Source organism: Quercus lobata, chromosome 4 (genome assembly GCF_001633185.2).
Source record: "Quercus lobata isolate SW786 chromosome 4, ValleyOak3.0 Primary Assembly, whole genome shotgun sequence".
NCBI classification, from domain to species: domain Eukaryota; kingdom Viridiplantae; phylum Streptophyta; class Magnoliopsida; order Fagales; family Fagaceae; genus Quercus; species Quercus lobata.
The window spans coordinates 54,485,036-54,502,468 of NC_044907.1; the positions used below are offsets into that span (position 1 = coordinate 54,485,036).

The 17,433-nt window shown below is 36.3% G+C and overlaps 2 protein-coding genes and 1 pseudogene across 2 annotated transcripts; 2 read left to right on the forward strand and 1 right to left on the reverse strand.

Moving 5' to 3' along the window:
- Positions 1–815: 815 nt before the first annotated feature.
- On the forward strand, positions 816–1,682 carry LOC115985463. The gene has a single exon (XM_031108406.1). It carries the CDS (start codon positions 816–818, stop codon positions 1,680–1,682), a length of 867 nt encoding a protein of 288 aa, XP_030964266.1.
- Positions 1,683–9,649: 7,967 nt separating this feature from the next.
- Positions 9,650–10,864, reverse strand: LOC115985464 (annotated as a pseudogene).
- A 1,600-nt stretch (positions 10,865–12,464) lies between these two features.
- LOC115985466 lies at positions 12,465–15,871 on the forward strand. Its single transcript, XM_031108407.1, has 5 exons — positions 12,465–12,734; positions 12,821–13,198; positions 13,326–13,520; positions 14,301–14,688; positions 15,504–15,871. Exons 1-5 carry the CDS (start codon positions 12,465–12,467, stop codon positions 15,869–15,871), a joined length of 1,599 nt encoding a protein of 532 aa, XP_030964267.1.
- The last annotated feature ends 1,562 nt before the right edge of the window (positions 15,872–17,433 follow it).

Here is a 17,433-nt window from a genome sequence, read left to right on the forward strand (position 1 = left end):
ACAGATCAAGGTAAGTGGACGGATCCGGTATGATTGGGCTGGGGTGGACAGACCAATAGGCCACGTGGCGCTAATTTGGTCATTATGTGGTCTCCAAGGAATCTTAAATGGAAACGACTTACTTCTCATGATTAACCCTAGCTTGCAGAATCCCATCATGAATAGAATTCTAACACAAAGAGGATTATGGAAAATACGCCCATTAATGAGAATCTTCCCTATATGGAAAAGACTTGTTATGCAAGCATAGGAGTCTGATTCTACACTACTATAAAAACCCAAAGACGCTCACAAAACAGGTATGCATAATTTACCCCTCTCTAGCACTCTAGAGTTGTGAGAATAGTCCTAACTTGACCTTCGGAGGGTATTTGGCCAGCGCCACACCGGTGCTCTTTGCTAGGTTTCCTTTTTTTGTTGTGCAGGTCTTGCTTCGAGTGTGCGAGGACTGTGTGGCTCACTGGTGATTTTTCGGCATCATCAGTTGACGCCGTCTGTGGGGAAAACAGTGACTTGTAAGCCATACAAACACTTCCCAAAAAAAGAGTTGCATGGTACTTACTCGCTCAATGGCAACCACCAATAACATTCAGGGAGACGAGCCATGACCTACTGCCATGGAGAGATAGGTCCAAACCCTCACAACAGTAGTAGAATGCTTCACCAGACAAAACCAAACCCTAGAGGAACAACTGCGATAGAAGAACACGACGATGGGAACCTAAGAGGAAGATCAAGAAGGTACCAGTGTTGACCGGAGGAACCAAGAGGGGTTGGAGGGTAATAACGCCCCGAGTAGACCGGATAGACAAGACATGAGTCGTCCACCCATTACTAATACGGCCCCACCCCATATCGTCGAGGAGATGCAGATGATGAAAGAACGGATGGAATGCATGATGAACGCGTTTAAGGGAAGAGTTTCTAGTGATCTCGACAATCTAGTCCATAGAACAGATTCACCATTCACCATGGACGTCAACTCTTTTCCCTTTCCTCCAAAGTTTCGTATGCCGCAAGTGAAAAATTACGACGGAAACAAGGACCCGCTGGATCACTTAGAGTCTTTCAAGACCCTGATGCACCTTCAGGGGATATCAGATGAGATTATGTGTAGGGCCTTCCCCACCACGCTGAGGGGCCCTACAAGGATATGGTTCAGCAGGCTGACGCCCAACTCCATTAGTTCCTTCAAAGAGTTGAGCGCCCAGTTCGCATCGCACTTTATCAGGGGACACAGGTATAAGAAGTCTACTGCATGCCTGATGAATATTAAGCAGTGGGAGGATGAGACGCTGAGGTCCTACATAACTCGTTTTAATAAGGAAGCACTCTCGATCGGCGAAACCGACGACAAGATCCTCGTAGCAACCTTCATGAACGGATTACGAAAAGGTAAATTTTTATTCTCCTTATACAAGAATGACCTGAAAACCATGTCAGATGTGCTTTACTGGGCCACCAAGTACATGAATGCTGAAGATGCGCTATTGGCACGCGAAGAAAAACCCAAGAAGAGAGAGAGGCAGGAGGAAGCCTGGCAGGATAAGGGTAGGAAGATGGCTAGAGCAAGAGATAAGAGAGAGGATCGACGATCCAGGCCCTCGACGGGGAGGTTTACAAACTTCACCCCTTTGAATACCCCGATTGATCAGGTCTTGATGCAGGTCAAAGATGAATGAGCATTAACTTTCCCTAGCAAATTGAAGGGCGATCCCAGCAAGAGGCCCAGGGATAGGTATTATTGTTTCCACCGAGACCACGACCACAATACATCTGATTACTATGACTTGAAGCAACAAATAGAAGCCCTCATTCGTCAAGGAAAGCTGTAGAAATTCGTAGGCAAGGAAGGAATGAAGCAAAACCCAGGTGCACCAGTCTGAAGAGAGAATGAGTGACCCAGGCCACCCATGAGAGATATAAGGATGATCATAGGGGGCAGCATTTCTAGTTCCTCTAAGAAGGCACAAAAGGTGTACCTACGGATGGTGCAAAATATTCAACTAACAGGGTATGCCCCGAAGATGGCATGAGTTGATAATCTCGTCATTGGGTTCATAGAGGAAGATGCCCGACGACTCCACCACCCACATGATGATTCACTCGTAGTCAATATACGGGTAGGTGACTACCCTGCTTGTAGGATTTGGAGGAACACGGTTGTACCCATTAGGTGTGGTCACCCTACCAGTGACAGTCAGAGATTACCCTTAGCAGATCACGGGGAACGAAACCTTCCTGGTCGTTGATTGCTCGTCCGCATACAATACCATACTGGGGCACCCTACTTTGAATTCATGGAAGGCTATAGCATCAACCTGCCATTTGATGATCAAGTTCCCCACTGAGTACGGGGTAGGATAAGTGAGAGGCGATCAGGTAGCAGTGTGTGAATGCTACGTTGCGATGCTAGAAATGGATGACCACCAGTAAACCATGTGCATAGAAGAACGACGAATGGCAGAACCTGTGGAAGAACTGGAGGAAGTAACACTCGACGATTCCAGGCCTGAGCGAATGACTAGGGTAGGTACATTGGCGAGTCAGTCAATTCCTCACAAGCTCACGACGTTTCTAAAAGAGAATCAGGATGTGTTCGCTTGGAGTCAAGAGGACATGCCAGGGATTGACTTTTCAGTCATAGTTCACAGATTGAACGTGTTGCCCTCATCCTCTCCCATTCGACAGACGAAGCGAATGTTTGCTTAAGAGCGAGACAAAGCGATAGTGGAGGAGGTTCGGAAGTTGTTAGAACAGATTTCATTCGGGAAGTATACTACCTAGAGTGGTTGGCAAACGTGGTTATAGTCAAAAAGGCCAATGGAGAGTGGAGGATGTATGTAGACTTCACGGCCCTCAACAGAGCCAGCCCCAAGGACAGTTACCCCCTTCCACAAATAGATACCTCGGTAGACTCGACCACGAGACACCAACTACTGAGCTTCATGGACGCGTTTTTTAGAACCAAGAAAAGACTTCCTTTGTTACAAGCCAAGGGCTCTTCTACTACAAAGTGATACCATTTAAGCTCAAGAACGCAGGGCGACGTACCAAAGATTACTGAGCAAGATGTTTACACGACAAATCGGGAGGAATGTTGAAGTTTATGTAGATGACATGCTGGTGAAAAGCTTACAAGAAGACGAACACTTGAATGACCTCCAAGAGACCTTCAACACTCTTCGGACATACAACATGAAGTTAAATCCAAACAAATGTGTATTCGGGGTTATAGCGGGGAAATTCTTGGGATTCATGGTATCCCAAAGGGGGAATCGAAGTGAACCTAGAGAAAGTATGAGCTATAATGGATTTAGCCCTACCGAAGATGGTAAACGAGGTGCAGAGCCTAAACGGCAAGATAGCAGCATTGAATAGGTTCATCACAAGGGCGACAAATAAATGCCTACCTTTCTTCCACGTATAGAAGAAATCGTTTGAATGGACAGATGAATGCCAATAGGTGTTCGAGAATCTTAAGTTGTATCTCTCGGCTCCTCCCTTAATCAATCCATCCAAACCGGGGGAAGAACTCTACCTGGGCTTAGACGTCTCGCAAGCTGCGGTCAGCGCAGCTTTGATAAGAGAAGAAGACGGGTTGCAAAAACTAGTTTACTTTACAAGCCGAGGGTTTCAAGTAGCAGAAGAAAGGTATCCTCCAATGGAGAAGCTAGCGTTCGCGTTAGTGACCATGGCATGGAAACTCAAGCCATATTTCCAAGCCTATACTATTGTTTTCTTGACAGATAAGCCTTTGAGAAGAGCCATGAGTAGTCCCGAAGCTGCAGGATGGATGGCATTGTGGGTAGTTGAGCTGAGCGAATTTGATATACGATACCGTCCGTGTACTGCTATCAAGGGGCAGGTGGTAGCTGACTTCATCACCGAATTCACACTCATGGAAGGCAAGGGGGTAGAAGTAGTTTCACAGTGGAGCATCCATACAGACAGATCATCAAACAGGCAAGCTGGAGGCACCGGTGTGGTACTCTGCACCCCGAAAGGAGATAAGATCGAGTGCATGGTCCGCCTGGACTTTCCTACGACCAACAATGAAGCAAAATACGAGGCTTTAGTAGCAGGATTGGACCTCGCAAGAGCGGCAGGAGCTGAGAACATGGTCATATACTGCAACTCCTAGGTCGTCACCAGTCAGGTTAATGGTGATTATGAATGCAAGAATGGAAGAATGAAGAAGTACCTTGAGGAGGTGAAAGGTCGAATCGACGGTCTCAAAATCAAATTCGTCCAAATCCCGAGGGAAGAGAACGAGTGTGCCGACCGCCTAGCAAAGGCCGCCTCAGCAGAATACATGCTCGTCCCTGATTAGGTACTATCATTCGTTCAAAATTCTCCACTCATAGATGAAGTAACTAGTGTGTAGGAGATTGGTAGCGAAAACAACTGGACCACACCATTAGTCTCCTACCTAAGGGATGGCATGCTACCAGACGAGAAGGACGTTGCTAGAAAATTAAAGGTCCATGCATTGCGTTTTGTTCTGATAAAAGAAGTCCTATACAAAAGAGGTTTCTCCCACCCATACCTAAGGTGTTTGGGACCCGAGGAGACAGACTACGTCATGAGAGAAGTCCACGAGGGGATCTGTGGGAATCACTCGGGGGCACGATCACTGGTGATTTTTTAGCATCATCATAAGCCATGCAAATACATAGATGTATTTAAAATTAAACATAATTTTTATTATAAAAATATAAATAATTAGTGAAATTATTTTAAAAAATAGCATTTAAGACATGCATACGTATGAATATGTTTAAAATTAAACACTATTTTTATCATAAAAATATAAATAATTAGTCAAATTATTTTTTTTAAAAATGTAAATGTAATTAGTCACATATTAAAATTCTTACCTAAATTTAATACTATTTATGATAATTTTTTTTAATAATTTTTAATAAGATAGAATGTGTGGTGATCTTTGTTGTGTAGTGATTTTTATTGAATATATGTGATTAGTTATTTATTTATTTATTATTATTAATTTTATAGTTTATTAATATTAGATTCTTAATATTTTTTAGTTATTAACTCACTTAGCATAAAGATTAAAAAACTTAAGTGGACATATGACACAAACTTAAGTAGATAATTATAATGTAATTTTCACATAAATTTCGACATATGATGCAAAATTGGATTCTAATTTCAAAATCTAATTAAACTTTCTCTAAACTAAAGTATCACGTTCTATTTTCTAAGTGCATAGTCCATAATTAATTAGGTTTCACATGGAATCATTATTCTTTCTCCATTGCTTCTTTATTCTTTTTCTTTTGCCTCCTGTGGATGAAAAACAGCAATGGCTTTAAGACGTAAGCTCAAACGTCAAGATGGTTATGTAAGCAAAGAAGGAGTTGAGGGCAACACTCCCTAGACCCCTAGGACTAGGAGTATTATAGTTGTACGTATATTAGTTGTATTGGGCTACACTAAACCCAAACATAGCATGCCCATATATAGTATGTTCAGTCTGAGTACACATTGCCATAAATTGTGTCTGTTGTCAAAAAGCTGTATCTATTAGCTTACATACCCTTTGGTTCTCTAGGATAATGATTCATTTATGCAGAGATGGTGATGATTATTCGCTTGGAATTTTAAAGATCAACACTCAAAGGAAAATTCCCTGTCCCTTTTCTCATCAATTTCATTATTAGAGTATCTAAGTTGAGGATATTTGTTTGTATATTCGTTTTGTTTTGACATAAAAAGATGAAAAGGGCAAGAAAATATATAATTGAACTCTTGTCTATTCAATCCCAAATATCTATTTCAACTTAATTTTCCTTTAATCTTCATTCTAGCTAGCTAACAACTCCTCCCCCCCCCCCCCCCCCCCCTCAAATGAGAAAGAGAGTTTCAATTCGGGATAAAAATCCCCCCAGCTCTAAATACTCCTTTTGAGAAGTGTGTTAGGATTTTAGTGTTGGATTATGACATGCATGATAAGGTTGTATTATAATAATTGTGTTTTTTTGGTGCATTTCATTCATTGTAATTGTCAACTGACACAAGGACCTCAAAAATGTTTGAAGAATTGAATTATGAAGAACTTCACTAAAACAAAAGTGAATCTCACCCAAGCGAAACATTAAATCAACCCGAGATAGTAGGGTTTTATCTACCTAGTGTTGTTTGACCGAACTTTAGTGTTGTTTTTTCTCAAACCCTAGTGTGCACTTATATAAACCTGCCTTTGCACAATATTTTTTTAGGAGAATAGACTACCATAGTCTAAGCTATTAAGAGGTACCTTGTGCCTTTCTATATTGAATCAGACTCCAAAAATCTTAGATGTTTACCCACTCATCGATTGCAAATTGCGATCCCAAAGTGTACGTGAGTGTATGAGAGATTAATAGAAAGATTTCTTTCAAATGAGGCTCACAATTGCAAAATATTCAAAAAGGTTTTTTAGAGTGTCGGAGGTTTTGGTTCATGCAGACAAAGAATTTGTGGAGGAAATTTGGTGAGGAAGATTCCAAAGGACGTTGTAGGGCTACTACTATAAGAAGGCTATAGCTAATGGAACATTTACAGAGTTTGCAATAAAAAGTCCAGCTATATAAAGGTTTTATAAAAAAAAATTGTTGTAACAATTTTTCTTCAATTATTTTTTTACAGCACTAGATTCCTAGTATGCCTTTTTGGTTGAAGATTTTATCCTTTAGTTTTTCATTTCGTTACAAAAGCTTGAGTATTGCTTTCATATTTGTTATTTTTAGACTAGTTATTGATATATAACAAGTGTTGTTTAATTCGTAACACGTGAGATTGGTCAATAATTATTTTAAGTCTTCAACATTAATATGTAGGAGTCTATCCATTGAACTAAATTTTCAAAGTGAATTGTGAGATTCAAGTAATAGTTTAATGGTAATGAGATCTATTATGATAAGCTATGTTTGTAGTTCAAATCTTACCTCCCCTCTCCCTATTATCTACTTAACTAAAAATAATAATAAAATGGGATGGTATGAGTTTAGCATTAAAAAGAAGGTAAAAAAAGGTGAATTATCCAAAGCTGTGACCCTTACTTTTATTTTATTGACCATAAATGGGGTGGAAATAAAAACTAAAAGAATTTCACTTAACAGTAAAAATTTTGTTGTTAGTTTCAAATAGATTCTAATGACTATTAACTCTTGTTTCATCCATATAGTTTATATATGCACTATTTTTATCTTCAGCTAGCCAGGTGATTATTCCCCTTATTTTAAATCTTGGCTCCGCCCTACATTATTATTATATAAATTTTTTGTTTCTGGAATCAAAAGGGATAGAGATCTATTATATATGAATGAAAAATCGGTACTGTACAATGAAAAAGAATATCTCCATTGCAGATCCTTCTAATGCTTGTGCAACATTATTACATTATCTAGAAAAAGTATGATAAGAAATTTTCGAGATATGAGGCCTAACTCTCGAATAACTGCTAACAAATCATCTATCTCCATCAGGCATTTCTCAATTCTCATTGGAAGTGAGGAAGACAACTAGTCGGTAAATTTGAGCTTTCTATTATTAGATTTAGATCCCGCGTGCCGATAGATATTTCTAGGAAGTCATTTTAGGCACGGAAAGTAATGCTTTAATCATAATCCATTGAGTTGACTTATATTATCTACTGAACTGTGAATGCTCAAAACATTGTCATGTCAGATATACCAAACAACATGAAGAACAGACAGATAAACATCCGTTACATGGTGGGTCGATATTCATTTGCAATCATGTTGCTTTGTTTGTTCATTTTAGCTAGCCATTTTCTTTTTGAGAGATAATGATAAAAGTAATTACATGATAATGTTATGAAAAGAAAGAGATGGGGCCTTTAATATAATATATAGGAACACTACTTATCAGGAAGTTTAAACCAATTGGTATGCGTCCAACTATATATTTTATATTAACAACTTACTCTTCTAATTAGTATCTAATGTTGTGTTAGGATATATATGAAACTTGTTTGAGACATATGTTATATAAAATTGGTAAATCCTTTGACAAAACATACTTTACATGTGTTACATTCTATTTTTTTAATTATTTTTTTATAAATAATTAAAAAAAATAGCATGTAACACATGCATTAATGTATACGTATAAAAATATTTAAAATTAAATACAATTTTTATCATAAGAATATAAATAATTAGTCAATTTTTTTTAAAAAAGTAAACGTAATTAGTTACATATTAAAATTCATACCTAAATTTAGTACTACTTATGATCATTTTTTTTTTTCCTAATTTTAATAAGATAGAGCATGTGGTAATTTTTATTGAGTATGTAGTCGGTTTTTTTTATTTTTTATTTTTTTATAATTTATATTCTGTAGTTCATTAATATTAGATTTTTCGTCTTTTGCATTCATTAACTCATTTGGCACAAATATTAAAAACCATAAGTGACTTATGGCACAAATTTAAGTGAACAATTATGGTGTGATTCCCACATAAATTTAGATACATAGCACAAAATTGCATTCTGATTTCAAATTCCAATTGAACTTTCTCTAAATTTTGTCTATTACTCCCTCTATTCCAATTTGTTTGTCCTGTTTGAAAAGTCAAACTTTTTAAGGGAATATCGTTTATTGTCTTGTCTACCTTATAAAAATGTATAAGTTTACAAAATTACTCTTAAATAAATTTATCAATTTTTTTTTAAAAGAGTTATTCTTAATGAGGCAACTAAAAAGGTGTCCCAATTAGATTGATTTAAAAAAAAAAAAAAAAAAAAACAAATTGTTAGTTTTCTTTTCAAATAGTTTTGAAAATAAAGTAGGGGTATAATAGGAATATTAGTAAATTAATAACTTTTATTTTTAGAAACAGGACAATATTTTGAGATATCTCAAAATGCAATAAAGGACAAATAAACTGGGACGGAGGGAGTAATATATACTAGCTTGTAATCCCATGCATATACATGAATACACTTAAAGATATACAATAAGATGTATAATATAATTTATATATATATAATTTAAATACTAATGATAGTCATTTTTATATTTTGTTAATACTTTAAAAAATTTTGTAAAAATATTATTAGGTATAAAATGTAAATTGTCCATGTTATTTATTTATTTATTATTGTGAAGTAATTTTTTTTTTTTTTTTTTTGCGATTTATTTACTTTAGACTCTTTGGTTTTTGTATTTAATAACACACTTAGATAAATATTTATAACGTGGTCCCACATTTGATTCTAAAATTAAAAAATAAAACTCTTTAAGAATAAATAATTTAGGACACATGGCGTAAAATTCAAACTCTAATTTAGAAATCTAATTTGAGTTTTTCTCAGATTCACCTATTATTATATATATATAGATATATATATTAGTCATTCTACCTAGATGCGATTAGCTTTACTTGATTTTTGAAAGCATTTTTCTTGATTTTTGAAGAAATTGAAAATAGATGCGATTAGCTTTACTAGAAAGTACCAACATAAATTTAAGACAATTATTCTTAATTAAGGTCTAAAAGGATGCTTTCTCTCTCCCAAAAAAAAAAAAAGAAAAAAAAAAGTCTAAAAGGATGCTGCTGGCTCCTATGAAAAAACCAAAGCCTTATTACCATGAATGTCGACAATCACTGCTGTTTTATTCCCCATTTTTCAAATACTCAACAAACCGACCAATGTAGTATTGCTGATGTAGATTCTCATCTCCAAATATAGCAGCGGCCTTCCTTGCACGAACTCTGAATGTCTTTCCTTCCTCTGACACCATGGCCAATCTCAGAGCCTTGGCAATGCCATCCCTATCAAAGGATCCATCTTTGCCTCTCTCAACTTCCACAGCCAAATCCTTATCTACCAAAAGACTTGCATTCAGAGACTGATCATAAACAAGTGGCAACACAATAAGAGAATGACCAAATTGCAATATCTCAATCACAGATCCCCACCCAGAATGAAACAATGACCCCCTAATCGCTGGGTGTGCCAAAATTTCCATCTGAGGAGCCCAACCAAAACACACCATTCCTCTATCAGATATTCGATTGCTAAAACCAAAAGGCAAAATATCACCTTCATCAGTTCCCCAAAAGGGGCTTCTTAGTGCCCATAAAAATGGCACTAGAGAAAGCTCTAGCCCATAAGCAATCTCATGAACTTGTTCCTTACTAAGCTTGCACTCACTGCCAAACACTACAAACACAAATGACTTAGGAACTTGTTTATTAAGCCATTCAAAGATCTTCCTCCATGACCCATCATTGGTTTTTGATGTTTCAGTTCTTTCATGAGGCCGAGGGAGCAAACCCACTGAAAACACCGGCTTTCCCATCTGTTTCTCGTGTAAATTCAAGTACTCACCTTCAATCTCCTTGCAACTACGAATAGCCAATGCATTACATGCACACAGGACCTTTGAAATCCTTGCAGCGTCACTTATGCCCGAAGCATCTTGACATTATACTCTTGTGCAATATCAACAGCCCAATGAGCACAAAAGTCTACAATAATCCAATCTGGCAATTGATTTCCGATGAATTGCTTGAATGGAATTTGCAGGAGATCATATGCAATCTTAAATTAAGTGCTCAACATTGTCTAGTGAAATATCCACAGTGGCCTCGGCCCCTTCAGGCAAGATCTCATTGTCTAGTGTAAGTAATGGAAACTCCACCAAATCTATTAGAGTTGCAAAATTAGGGGGAACTTTGGGAAGTCTTTGGATGTTTCTTGGGGTTGACACAAAGGAAACATGAACTCCTGCTTTGGCTAGGGCAAGGGAGAGTTGAAAGAAGGGAAACATATGGCCAAAGGCAGACCAAGGAAGTGTCACTACGTGAAGACGACCCCTCACCATTTATTTTTGGTACGAGAGATTTCCAAGATATTGCACATACATATTTATAGATTATAGATATATTTATTTTCTCTTTGTTACAACTTTTGAAAAAACCTCATTTTAGATTCAGCTTTTTTTTTCCCCCGATTTATCTTTCTAAGAAAGTAAGCCTTTGAACATAAGCGGTACTATAACAACATTTTTAAATTTTCACTGACTTATTTAACTTAAAATATAAGTTAGTAAAAAGTAAAGTTAAAAGTGAAAAAAAAAAAAAAAAAAAAAAACCCTGTGATTTTAGCAAACGGAAAATGTACAAATAAGCCAAAGAAGAAAAAGAAAAAAAAGAAAAGAAAAATGAATAAACTAAACATATAATGTGTTTGGATTAACTTATATTTTGAGTCATTTATTTCACATAAAAGATAAATATAAAAAAAGTGCAATTGAAATACAAATCCTCTATACCATTTTTTGTGTTTTACTTCATTTTTTGTATTTTACTTTATATTTCATCAATCACAACTTGCTATATATTTGTGTAACTTTCTTTATAAAATAGTCAAAGTTTAAAATAGAAAAAAATAAATACATGACAAATTGTGATTAACGGAATATAAAGTAGAATACAAAATGTGGTACAGATAATTTGAAAATTTCTACCTAACTTTGCAAACCGTGTTGGAGAAATCTACTACAGCCAATTATATGGCAGTTTAGAATACCAATCAGGCTTATTATGTCACATTATTTTTAAATCATTGAAACAGGTAACTTGACTGTCAAGAAGGTCAAGTGGCTTTTTGTACATCATCAAATTAGCAAAGAGATTGACAAAGATAAGAGCAAAGAAAATAAGTAGAAGTCAACAAACGACAGATCAAAGAACAAAACGACAGGACTTGCAAAGGAATAACACATGGTGTAAACGACAAGTAGCTTAGCTTTTCTGTATAAATGTTAAGCATGTAATTAGCACGCGTGTTAGTTAGTTTGTTATTATTGGAGGGAAAGTTGGTTAGTTAGTTTCTCCTCTAATCTTCCTCTATTTTCATATATATATATATATATATAGTAGCATAGGAGCTTGTATTGAATATACATCATCAATACAATTTTTTCTTCTAGAATTTTCTCCGATTTTCAATATGGTACCAGAGCAATTCTTTGATTCTGCTTAGATTTTTCTTCCTCTTTCTTTGACAAGAATTCATTTTTCCCTCTTTCAAAGGCTAGGTTTTCTTCTTCGAAGCTTCATCAATGGCTTCCACTGATTAAGCATCTACTAGTATCACCATTGATGAGTCACATCCATTTTTCCTTCACCACGTTGAAAGTCTGGGTGCAATTCTCATGTCTCAACCACTCATTGGAGGAGAAAATTATCTTACATGGGCACAATCAATGGAAAGAGCCCTCAAAATCAAGAACAAGTTTTGGTTGATTGATGGTTCTATTTCTTCGACTTTAGCAATGGAGAAAATTCCTCTTCTTGTGCAAAGCTGGGCACGATGCAATGACATTGTGGTCTCTTGGATCATCAATTGTATTTCCCCTAAATTTGTACTGATGGATCCTATTCTATTGACATTGTGGTCTTCGAGGTCAGATTCTACTGATGGATCCTATTCCACCAATTGACAAGGTGTACTCCTTATTAATTCAAGAGGAAAGGCAAAGATCAGTTGGACAAGGCAGCAACAATGACCCTTTTGTTGAATCCACAACTCTTGCAGCAAAATCAGTGACTCTTGAACCCAAGAATTCCAAGAAAGGAAATGAGAGGCCTACTTGCAGCCATTGTGGATTACTTGGTCACACTGATGAGAAATGTTACAAAATACATGGATATCCTCTTGGATACAAGACTAAGTCAAGGGCCAATCAAGTGTCCACTCTTGAGTCTACTCAAGAATCTGCTCCAATCTCCACAAAGCAAGAAAAGTCTTTCCCTTTCACACTTGAGCAATGCAGAATCTGCTTGCTATGATTGGAGGCAATGATGCTCAGAATAGTGCCATTGCTATGGCCAACAATGTCTCTTTCAATCAAGCTTCAACATCTCAATCCACTCCATTGGCAAGTAATCTCAAGCATTCCATATTCTCTATTAAACTTGTAAATAGAACTGCTTTTGGTAATGATACATGGGTAATGGACACAGGAGCAAGTGATCATATTATATGTTACATGTCTCTTTTTCAATCTTATACCACTGTTTTCCACTGTGTTGTTGAATTGTCTAATGGTGAATTAACACATGTCACCCACATTGGATCAATTAAACTCTCAGCTTCTCTAATTCTTGAACATGTTCTTTGTGTTCCATCATTCTCTTTCAACCTTTTATCCGTTAGTCAACTTACTCAAAAGTTGCTTCTTTGTCTTGTGTTTTTTTCATTTCTGTTTCATTCAGGACCTTTCTTGTTGGAGGACGATTGGAGTGGGTGAAGTCCATAATGGTTTGTACTTGTTGTAGAAATCAACCTTTGGGACTGCACCTTCTCTGTCTGCCTACCTTTCCACCAACAAGGCTTTCAAGTCAGCTTTTTCAACTTCTGCTTTGGATAAAGATATGTCAACCATATGGCATTTTAGATTAGGACACCCTTCTTTCAATAAACTGTTACCTTTAAGGGATGTATTACCATCTTTCATTGATAAATTATCTAATGTTTGTACTATTTTCCCCTTGGCTAAACAAAAGAAATTGTCTTTTCCTTCTCATAATAATTTGTGTGTTGAATCTTTTTCTCTAATTCATGTGGATGTTTGGGGTCCATATTTTGTCAATACACATGATGGTTATAAGTTTTTCCTTACGATTGTTGATGATGCTACCAGGTCTACTTCGGTTTATCTCATGAAAGCCAAATCTGATGTCAAACATCTTCTTATTTCCTTCTAAAATATGATTCTTACTTAATTTGGCATTGGTATTAAGGCAATCAAATTAGATAATGCTCTATAATTTTCTTTACTTGAATTCTTTAGTGCTCATGGCATCATTCATCAAATGAGTTGTGCTTATATCCCTTAACAAAATTTTGTGGTTGAAAGGAAGCACCAACTCTTGAATGTTGCTAGGGCCCTAAAACTTCAATCCAATCTCCCTTCAACCTATTAGGGTTATTTCATTCTCACTACAACATATCTTATAAATAGATTTCCTTCTCCTTTGTTGAAACAAAAGTCCCCTTTTGAACTACTTTTTCACAAACAACCCTATTATAGTCATCTTAGGGTCTTTGGTTGTCTATGTTTTGTTTCAACTCCTTTTGTTCATAGATTGAAGTTTGGCTCTAGAGTTATCCCTTGTGTTTTCCTAGGATATCCTTTTGATATAAAAGGTTATAAAGTGCTTAATCTTCATACTAGAAGAATTTCTATTTCTAGGGATGTTGTGTTTCATGAATCTATTTTTCCCTTTTCTACTTCATCAACACCCTTGCAGTCACCTCCTTTATCTCTTCCTTTATCTAGTGCTACTGATCTTGTTGCTGAGTCTTCCTCTTGTCCAATCTCCATTCCACTTACTACTATTTCTGATGCGCATATTTCTGCAAAAACACTTTTTGCTGAGCATGTTTCTTCTTCTACACCTTCTGCAGAAACACTTTTTGTTGTTCCTTCTTCTACCACCACTTCCCTTGACCCTAACACATCCATTTTAATTGGTTCTATGCCAATTCCTTTAGATTCAACTTTCACTGTTCCATCTGTTCCTCCATCTCAATCAAGTCCTACCCCTATTGTCCTCTCTGATCCAATCATTCCTACTGTGCCTCTTCAAAAATCCACTAGAGTTAGTCATACACCTACTTATTTGCAGGCATATCAATGTAATCAAGTTTCTAAGGTTCCTTCCAGCACCTCTTATGCATCATCTTCCTACCTGTCCTCACATAAATTGTCTCTTAAACACCTGCATTTTTGTAATATGATTTCTTCAATTGTGGAACCCAAGTTTTACCACCAAGTAGCTCAAGATGCCAAGTGAAGGGAGGCTATGGCAGCTAAGATTTCTGCCCTTGAAGCTAACCATACTTGGACCCTCACTCCTCTTCCACTCAATAAAAGGCCTATTGGTTGTAAATGGTTGTATAAGGTGAAATATAGGTCTAATGGTACAGTGGAGAGGTTTAAAGCCAGGTCAGTGGCTAAGGGATTCACTTAAAAGGAAGGCCTTGATTATCTTAACACCTTTTCTCCTGTTGCCAAACTTGTTTCTGTGAAATGTATTCTTGTAGTTATTGCTGTGAAGGGCTAGTTCCTTTGTCAACTTGATGTCAACAATGCTTTTTTTGCATGGTGATTTAAAGAAGAAGTGTACATCGATCTTCCTCCAGGCTTCCATAGCAAGGGCAGGCTAGTATGTAAACTTACTAAGTCCTTATATGGACTAAAGCAAGCTTCAAGATAGTGGTTTTTAAAATTCTCCACTACTTTAATTCTTTTGGGGTTCACATAATCCAAATCTGATTGCTCAATATTTACCAAGAAAAATTCTAGCTCTTTCATTGCTTTACTAGTCTATGTTGATGAAATACTCATTACTAGTGACAATAAGCAAGTTGTAGAAGATTTGAAGGCTTCTTTATCTAACCATAACTAGGCCTAATATAACCTTTGCTGCGCATAGAACACTTGAATGCAGCCAACAAGATTTTGCAATACCTCAAGGCAACTCCAGGACAAGGTTTGTTCTTCTTAAGAAAATCAAAGCTGCACCTAAAGGCCTTTGCAGATGCAAATTGGGCTTCCTACCCTAACACTGGAAGATTAGTAATTGGCTTTTGTGGTTTCATTGGAGATTCTCTAATTTCATGGAAATCCAAGAAGCAACAAACTATGTCTCAATCCTCAGCAGAAGCAGAGTACTGGTCTATGGCAGTAGCATTTTGTGAAATTATTTGGCTTCTTTATCTACTTAGTGACATTCAAGTGAAGCATCCTCAAGCAACCATTCTGTTTTGTGATAGTCAAGTAGAACTCCACATAGCTACTAATCTTGTTTTTCCATGAAAGAACTGAACATATTGAAATTGACTGTCACCTTGTGAAAGATAAGGTCTTGGATGATTTTATCAAGTTGCTACATGTTTAGACCAATTCTCAAATTGCAGACTTGCTAACAAAGGCATTGAATGCATAACAATTCTCTTTACTTGTGTCCAAGTTGAACACGGTCAATATACATGCCCCTCTTCCACTTGAGGTGGGGGGGGGGGGTGTCAAAGTAGCAAAGAGATTGACAGAGATAAGAGCAAAGAAAAGAAGAAGAAGTCAACAAACGACATATCAAAGAACAAAACGACAGGACCAGTTCTACACCACCCATGATACCGGTTGGAGCAAGGGCTCTTGCCCTCGTTCCTCCACTCTCTCTGGAATTAATTTTGAAAAAGAAATTTTGAATTAATATTATTAATGATCTTATTTTACACGAGGTGATTTAGAAAATAAAAAACCAATGTTGTGAATAATAAGTGATATTTGGATGCATAACAACTCAAGAATGAGATAACATATTGGTTGTATTGTGTTTACTTATTTGGGTTTTATAACAAATGAAAAATTGTTTTCAATTTTTTTAAAAATCAAAATTCTATGTACAATTCACAATGATTTTTGGTAGCTAAATAGAATCCAAGTGCAAATGATATAAATATATGTTATTTTAGTTAGTATATATGCATTAAATGCTCATAATATATCATATCAAATACTACGTAAAATTGGAATATCAAATACTACGTAAAATTGGAATTTCAGAAGTCTAATCCTAAATTATCTCCCATAAAGACATCTGCATACTTAATGTTCCTAACCAACCTCACTTTTACTTCTCAAATAACACCTCAAAAACAACCAAAAGACAAATTTATACTATTTGGTTAAGCATAACATAAACCACTTAAAACACACAACGTTTATAACACAAAAAGGTTAAAAGATTGAGAGAGAGAGACATAGAGTAAGACACAGAGAGAAAATAAATGAGCTCCCTCATCGCCCGATTGTTTTCCCACCACCGTCTATACCATTGTCAGCCTCAAATAGTAAAAACCACAGGCACACAAAGATAAATACAAAGGAAGATAAATCTGAGAATTCGTTAGAAAACCACCCAACGTTTAGTCATATACCTGCCAATATCAGACCATCATGGGTAAAGTTTTTCCCCTCCCCTTTTCAAAATTTGTGTATGAAATATGACTTAGTTTTAGGTATTTTGGTTGGATTGGTTTGGATTTTGGTATTTTTGGTTAGATTATGAAATATGACTTAGTTTTTCCCCTCCCCATTACATAATGATTGTTTTAATGGTCTCTTATTGTGTATGATAATGTCGTTAGATTGGGAATCACTAATAGAGACAAAAAGAGAATAAAAATGTAACGTAACAATGAATGAGGAGTCCCAGTATTTATAGATTCCTTCATACCTATTGGCAAGAGATATGTCTATTTACCAAGTGTTGTATCTTATCTAAGAGACACAACTCTTTAGTAAATAACTAACTTTAACGCTTAATTAATTCTCTACTGTAGGTTGGTAAAGCAACACCATCTATTAAGTGGGGG